This window comes from Parastagonospora nodorum (assembly GCF_000146915.1).
Source record: "Parastagonospora nodorum SN15 chromosome Unknown scaffold_27, whole genome shotgun sequence".
Classification (NCBI taxonomy): Eukaryota; Fungi; Ascomycota; class Dothideomycetes; order Pleosporales; family Phaeosphaeriaceae; genus Parastagonospora; species Parastagonospora nodorum.
Window position 1 is genome coordinate 206,147 of NW_001884575.1, and position 7,525 is coordinate 213,671.

The 7,525-nt window shown below is 54.3% G+C and overlaps 4 protein-coding genes across 4 annotated transcripts; 1 reads left to right on the top strand and 3 right to left on the bottom strand.

Moving 5' to 3' along the window:
* Positions 1-223: 223 nt before the first annotated feature.
* SNOG_13574 (hypothetical protein) lies at positions 224-1,873 on the bottom strand (the record flags this gene model as incomplete). The annotated part of the gene is made up of 1 exon (XM_001803729.1): positions 224-1,873. The coding sequence occupies one exon, from the start codon at positions 1,871-1,873 to the stop codon at positions 224-226; it is 1,650 nt and encodes a 549-aa protein (XP_001803781.1).
* Positions 1,874-2,571: 698 nt separating this feature from the next.
* SNOG_13575 (hypothetical protein) lies at positions 2,572-3,885 on the top strand (the record flags this gene model as incomplete). Its single annotated transcript, XM_001803730.1, has 2 exons — positions 2,572-3,080; positions 3,129-3,885. 2 exons carry the CDS (start codon positions 2,572-2,574, stop codon positions 3,883-3,885), a joined length of 1,266 nt encoding a protein of 421 aa, XP_001803782.1.
* Positions 3,886-4,137: 252 nt separating this feature from the next.
* Positions 4,138-5,869, bottom strand: SNOG_13576 (hypothetical protein; the record flags this gene model as incomplete). Its single annotated transcript, XM_001803731.1, has 2 exons — positions 4,138-5,505; positions 5,558-5,869. 2 exons carry the CDS (start codon positions 5,867-5,869, stop codon positions 4,138-4,140), a joined length of 1,680 nt encoding a protein of 559 aa, XP_001803783.1.
* A 440-nt stretch (positions 5,870-6,309) lies between these two features.
* Positions 6,310-7,525, bottom strand: SNOG_13577 (hypothetical protein). Its single transcript, XM_001803732.1, has 3 exons — positions 7,229-7,525; positions 6,530-7,182; positions 6,310-6,468 (listed from the first exon to the last, which is right to left on the bottom strand). Exons 1-2 carry the CDS (start codon positions 7,479-7,481, stop codon positions 6,560-6,562), a joined length of 876 nt encoding a protein of 291 aa, XP_001803784.1. The 5' UTR covers positions 7,482-7,525; the 3' UTR covers positions 6,310-6,468; positions 6,530-6,559.

A 7,525-nucleotide genomic window follows, 5' to 3' on the forward strand; every position in this document is an offset into this window, starting at 1 on the left:
TGAATACAGTAGGCCACACTCCTGAAAACTATAACATCGGGCACTGAACCTCTTTATCGCGAGAGCTATACGGTCAACCGTTATCTCCTCGCTTGACAAAGCGAAGCTGAGAGCCCGATAGCACATCCTCACACAAAACAAAGAACTAGCTACAAAATGCAACACGATTGAACAAAATAAAGTAATTCTTTGTCTATTGGTACATATACAACCGCAATCCCCGCTAACGTTTAGTAGCCGTCGTCTGCTTCTTCGCATCGTCCCTCATCTCCTGCTTTATCCTGCTGATCGTGCCTGCACCACCGTAGATGAGCGCGGTATAGACTTGCGCAACACTAGCTCCGGCATCGAGGATCTCGCGTGCTTGTCGTCCGTTGGTAATGCCTCCAGTGGCAAAGATGACTTTCTGAGAGTTTTTGGGTGCGGGTGCTGTGACGGGTTTTGAATGGAGGGTAAGTGTTGGCGCGGACTCTTGTAGGTCGTCTACGTTGGAGGAGAGTGCGGGTGAAGCTGATCCGACTTCGACAGTGGTCTCGGTCTTTGATGAGCCAGTCTGCTTTGATGGTTGCAGCTTTTCTATTATGCTTGTGTTTGGCCCTTCGCTATCAGCCTGCTGTGACGGTACAGATTTCGGACCCTCATCCAGCGCTTTCCTGTACCTGCTCACCAGGGCTAGGGTGCGTTCGAACAACTGCGGGCCCGAGTATCCGCCCTGCTCGAGAAGTACCTGGGCTTCCGAGGCGGGGAGCAGGTAGCCTTTTGGCAACGGGTCAGGTCGCTTCTTGGTCGTGTTTCCAACAATGACACCGTCAACACCCGAGTCCCAAACGGCCTCGCAGATGCCAGAGACCTGCTCTTCTGAGTCTTCATCTGGGCTGACCTTGACCATGATTGCGGGCTTGGTCTTTCGATCGATCTTGTTGACAGCCTGTACAACGCCGGTAAGCAAGCGTGTGAGCGGCTCTACATTCTGCAGTGTGCGGAGACCGGGAGTGTTTGGTGAGGAGACGTTGACCACCAGGATGTCGGCATACTTGCCGACGTGACTGACTGAAGTTGCGTAATCACGCACAACAGCATCGATGTCGTTCTCGGATGTTGTCTTGTTCTTCGCAACCTGGACTGCCATAAGTCTGCCCTGCTTGAGCGAGCCTGGTGGTACGCCAGCCTCGCCGTCAAGCACCTTGCGCTCGGCCTCTTCGTCCAGGCCCAGACCAGAGTGGTATGCAAACTCCCTGACACGCTGTCGTAGCCTTGTGGCTACCAGTTCGGCGCCTTCTGAGTTGAAGCCGTAGCGGTTGATAAGCGCATTCTGGCTGGGGATCCTGAACACACGTGGTTTCGGGTTTCCTTCTTGCGGCAGCAACGTGACTGCGCCAACCTCGACTATCGCCGGACCCAGCTCGAACAGTGGTGTGGGTACCTCGGCATTCTTGTCAATGCCAGCAGAGGTTCCGATAGGGTTCGCCAACGTGTGTCCAAAGACCTCGACTGCCAAGTCACCAGCAGAGTCACCAGGCCCTCGTTCTCTGGGGTTCATTCCGAAGCTGTGCAACGCTTTGAGCATGGCTGTGCCCGCGTGATGAGCGTCTTCACCATCGGGATATATCTGGCGCAGAGCCGGTACAAGGAGCCATTCGTGGATGCTCGCGCGGGTGTCGGTGACGTAGAGGTAGCCGAAGGAGAGGCCGAGAGTCAGGACGGTGCCGAAGATGAGGTTCTTGGAGCGCGTGCCGGCCGAGCGAACGTTGGACGCGGTTTGGGGAGCGATCACGGCATCGGTGGAGGCATGTCTCGTGAGGCTCCGAGAAGCGCCTACACGCAGCATCGAGGGTCGCACTCGAAGGGCGCGCATGTTAGCGGCCGAGAGCATGGTAGCGAGCGTCTTGTGCAGCGCGCACGGCGGTCAATGGCTGCGCGATGAATGTTGAACCTGGAAGCTTGTCATGGCCAGCCCTGCACCTCTGACGTGCGTTCTTGCTTAGTCATCGCGCGCTTCACCTTAGACCCTACCAGGCCAACTCTCTTTCAACCTCCACTAATGACGCTTCATTGCAAAATATGTCTACACGAATCGCCTCCCCCTACGTATTGTTAATGCTAATATGCCTTCTCTTCTCCTCGAATGCGACCTAATCTTAGGCGCCATGACATCCATACCTCAACCACGTCTATGTGGCCCGTGTCATTTGAATAGGCTACTAACCATCCACATACGTAGATGACCCTGCCCAAACACAAAAGACTTCTTACGCTACTACCGGGTTGCCAAGCTCGCCTGAACTTCCACCATAGAATTCACTTCGTATAGATAGATTGCTTTCTCGCCAATCGCTTCCGTAAGTGCAGAGTTTCTCCGCTGCAAAACTGTACGGAAGCAAGACGCACCAATAGCGATTTCCTCCGCCTGCCACCGGCATGCTTGGACTCTGTTAGGGCGCCCATTCAAATGCCTATTTACTTTGTGGGGTAGGTTACTACCGCAACACAAGCATTTATAAGACTCGACGATCTGCCTTGGTAGAAGTCTTGAATCTACCTAGTACCTACATCATTGCCATACTTGCAATCATGATCGTTCATCTCTTCCTCCAGACATGGCTCTTAGCCGCTACCGCACTTGGTGGCATGACCAAGAACGGCAGTCTATGCACCGTCACGCCGTCCGGGTCCAAAGACGACTCTCCTGCTCTCATGGACGCATTCAAACAGTGTGGCCAGAATGGTCAGATTGAAGTTACAACAGGCGACTACACCATTGCCAAAGTCATGGATGTGCTCAACCTCAAGAACTGTGACATCTCTATCCGTGGCAAACTCACCTGGAATGATGACATCCAGTACTGGCTGAAGAACAGCATCAGTGTGACATACTCTGCACGCTCAACTGCTTGGAGAATAGGTGGAGAGAATTTTACTTTGCAGGGTCACGGTCAAGCGCTGTTCTTCGGCAACGGCCAGAAGTGGTATGATCAGAACAAAGGCAACAGCAATCAAAATGGCCGGCCGATTAGCCTGACGCTGTGGAATGCGAAGAATGTATGGGTCGACGGCATCACATGGAGGCAGCCGCAGTTCTGGTAAGACAAGGACATAGAAGCACAGATGGATATGCTAATCCAGTGCAGGCACACCTTCGTCGCTCATTCGCAAAACATCACCATGACCAACCTCGACATGAACGCAACCTCAAACTCCCAATGGAGCACAGTCAACACCGACGGCTTCGACAGCTGGAACTCAAAGGACATCGTCATCAAGAACTGGGTTGTGACGTGTGGCGACGCAGGTTCCCCCCTTATATCCCCCCACCACTACCACACATCTAACCCGTTGCAGGACTGCATCTCCATCAAAGGCAACAGCACCAACATCCACGTCAAAAACGTCACATGCCACGAATCCGGCGCCATGGTCATCGGCTCCCTCGGCAACCCCACCACCGTGCCCGACTACGTGGACAACGTCGTGTTCGAAGACATCACCGCGATCCACAGCTCCAACGCCGCCTGGATCAAGACGTATCCGGGCGTCGGGCACGTGAGGAACATCACCTTCCGCAACATCCACTTCGTCGATGTCAACCAGCCCATCTACGTCTCGCCGTGTATATACTCGTACACCAACTGTGACGCGAGCAGGCTGCAGATTAGCGATGTCACGTGGGAGAATGTCACGGGCACGAGTCGGTATAATGTCGCGGCGGGTATATATTGCTCCAAGAAGACGCCGTGTACGGGGTTTAAGTTCAAGAATATTGATATCAAGCCGATTGGCGGCGGGGTGGTGAAGGTGCTGTGTAGTAACATGAATAGTGATAGTGGGCTGGCGTGTACGGGGACGTGTCCGGCGGGGTGGAAGCAGCAGTTAAGCGGCAATGCTTGATTGTATGGGAAACTGACAAGATGATGGCGAAAGGCATGTCTGCTCCTTCACCTACACGAGAGAATCTAGACGAGGTTTTAGGGGCACGAGGATAAATTTATGAAGAAGCCTAGATATATCCACACACTGCTGTGAGAACGTCTTATCTGGGTTTGCAAAAGTTTTCTGATTCTATCTATGCTACCTATTCATCCCCATCTCATTCGGAGTATATGGACGAGAATTCTGCCGACATCAAGTGTGAGAAACTTATCAAGGTGTCATGGGGATATCGATCCTAACATCCACCACCCCCACCTTCTCATACAACCCATCCAACTCCTTCTTATACTTGTCCACTGTCGCTTTCTTCTGCACCGTCCCCTTCGCCGTCGTAGGAAACGCCTCGGTAACAACGAGAATCATATCCCTCCTGACCCTCGCATACACCGGACTCGTCTGATTAACTTCCTCAACCACACTCCACAAATCATCCACGCCCTTCCCCTGCGCAAGCCGCACAATCAACGCGCCCACCGGCCTCATCGTGCCCACCATCAACACCTCCTCCACGCACTCATGCCCCGCGATGCGCCGCTCCGCAGCAGCCGGGTGAAACGTCTCCGAGGTGCTGAAATTCAGCAAATCATCCGCGCGGCCGTAATGTCTCCACAGCTGCGGATACTCTGGGTGACGGATGAATAAATCGCCGACTTTCCTCTCCGTCTCGTGCGGATACATGGTAAACAGCGGCTGAGCGAACGCGCCGGGATTCTTCACCAGCACCGCCTCGCAGACAGTGCCGTCTGGCGACTCGCTGACGGGGTCGAGGCGGAAGTTGAGCGCGGGGTGCAGGGAGGCGTAGTGCCATAGAGCGTTTTGCGGCTTGGTGACAGCAGGCCACAGCCCGTTCTCCGTCGAGCCGAATTCATTGAGGATCTGGAGTTTCGCGGCGATGGTGTTGCCGGCTAAGGCACTGATGTCGCCGCCGCCGAAACCGACTCGAGCGACTCGAGCGCTGATGCGGGATAGGAGCGCCGGGTGGCGGGCTAGATATTCCATGTGCGGCGGCGGGAGCGTCAGTGTGGTGATGGCGTCGGGGCCCGATCCGAGGTAGTCTAATGTGTCTGCTATCACGTCAACAACACCGCCAGGCGAATCCGCCGGTGGAGGCAGCAATATCGTTGAGCCGGTAGCTAGCCCGACGAAGCACTGGATGACTATGCCACTGGTGTGAAATGCGGGAAAGGGCACCATGATGCGATTCAACGTGCCGGTAAAAGGATGTGTCAGCTCACGCCCGTCGTTTGTGGGCGGCAAATAGTAGCCTTGGAAATTGGCGTTGACGAACTCGTGCGTCCAGAGGATGGGTTTGGGAAAGCCGGTTGTTCCGGATGTGTGGAGGCAGACGAAATGTTCGTGTTTGTGTTCAGCGTAGGTTTTGGTGAAGGGGTGGTGTGGGGATTTGGTTGCGTAAAGCGAGGGGAGAGAGGGGAGGACATATGTGCGCATTGGACGTCGAGCGAGGATTTCCGCGTGGACGGGGAAGGGGTTAGTAGTAGATAGCATGATGTTGCCGTCGACGTGTTCGATCAGTTTGGCGATGGCTTCAGCGCCGTAACGCAGGGATGGAAACAGCATCTAGATACACAGGTCAGAAACTTCTGCAAGCAAATAAGCCATGCACACGAACCTTGTATCCAACAACAATACTGGCCATGACGAGAATGCCATAGGTCAAATCGTTGGGCCCGAGATATACCATGGTCTCATTGCCATCTTGTATCTTGGGCTTACCCAAATTCTCCTCAATCCACCAAGCTGTTGTATGAACAGCGTTGGCGAAGTCTCGATAGGTGACCTTGCGGTGGCCTTTGGCTATGTCTATAGGATCGGTGAAATACTCGGCATATACGAGATCAGGGTACTGCTCTGCTATCTTGAACAGTGTGTTTGGGAGAAGCTCTCCTGTGGCATCAGGCCAGGTATCAGGCCGAGACGACATGTTGCAGTACTATAGGGAAGAAAAACGCTGCAGTATTGATCAGAGAGTGAGGAGTCTTATATAGCGGTTTACTGGAAAGAGAAGTAAGCGGTAGACGGCAGATGTCATTACCCGGGCATGCTCGACCAGAGTAGGAAACTTGACGTTTTCGAGCGATCACGAATCACTGACCGTGCAATGCACATTCTACCATGACAATGAGCTTGGGACTTATGTGAGCCCTAGTCAGTCAAGCCTAATGCTGAACGTGAAGCTACTGATTAAAGATGACTTTGCTCGGAACTATCTCTAGATCCTAGCCTCTATGCCAATTGGCGACTCTCTACATTGCGTGTGATGCTAGACTTGGACGTGCATTAGCTACTGGCGACATCCAACAGTCATATCGGCGTGTTCTTCAGGCCGAACTCCGAGGGTGATGAATAATGAAATGGAAGAGGTTAAAGGATGAGTGGGTATATTGGAAGTACTAGCAGGAAAGTGATAGCGCGCGCAATTCAAGAGGGGTAAACTCCAGCCGTGCATATGCAAACTGTCTCGTCCTCTATGTACTCGAGAGGTGGGCCCATCGCGCGTCTCGATCGACTTCGCCCTTCTCACTAGTTCACGTCAGCATGTGCGCTGTCTGTATACGCAAGCAACCCAGCCCTTGGTACCTACCTGACAAGGGGCCGAAGCAAATGAGCTGGCTCACCATTCATAAACCCAACCGCTATTCTGCTCCGTGAATTCGATGCAGGCCTCCCTGAGTGCGATGTTCGGCCTCAGGTCAGCAATGTTCAACGTCTCTCTCGTTAGTGGGTCCGTTGGACTGCGCTTTAGATGCTCAATGAGAGTCGCGCGCTCGTACGAGCGGCCATTCTTTGTCACCACCGGGTCGGACATAAGCTCGAAAGTCACGGGATCAGTGAGATAGTCTGGGACTTCACGTTTCTGGTGATGCTCCGGGTCACTGATGGCGAATGCAGTCCGGAGGTCGTCGCGCTTCTTTTCAAACTCGGCCTTGCGCTCCTGCTTCTCTTCCTGGCCGTCTATCCGGCCGACGTCACCGCTCTCAATGCGAGCGTCTATTTCATCCATGTCACGCTTGCATTCGGTCTCCAGCATGGCTTCCAGGTCGGATAACAAGTCGCCGCGCCGCCGGATTCGCTCGCGCTCACGGATGTCCCACTTGGCCTTTTTGCACTTGAGGACGAGGGCAGAGATGGTGGCGGCGTTGGAGGTGTGCTGGGCCGAGGTGGTGCACAGCTCGTAGGCCATGAGGGCGCTCGAGAGGGCTTCGTTCGGGTGGTTGATGCTGAGCTGGGCCTGTGCTGGAGAGTGTTAGTCTTCTGACTACAGCGACCAGCGATGACGCACCCAGGTAGAAGAAGGCCTTCATGTTGTCCTTGAGCAGCTCGATGCTGCGGATGCAGTCGTCGATGACGGCCTCCCATTTTTCCAGCTTCAGGCGGGCATTGGCGCGGTTGGTGAACAGCAGCGGGTTGCTCGAGTTCTTCTGGATGGCCTGCGAGTACAGCCGCTCGGCCTCTTCATAGTCGGCGTTCTTGAAGCACTTGTTGCCGGCATTCTTCAGCTGCTCGGCGGCATATTCGTTGCCTGGCGGAGGCATCCTAGAGGCGCAGAGGCAGAGCGCTGAGCGCAGGCCGCGTACAG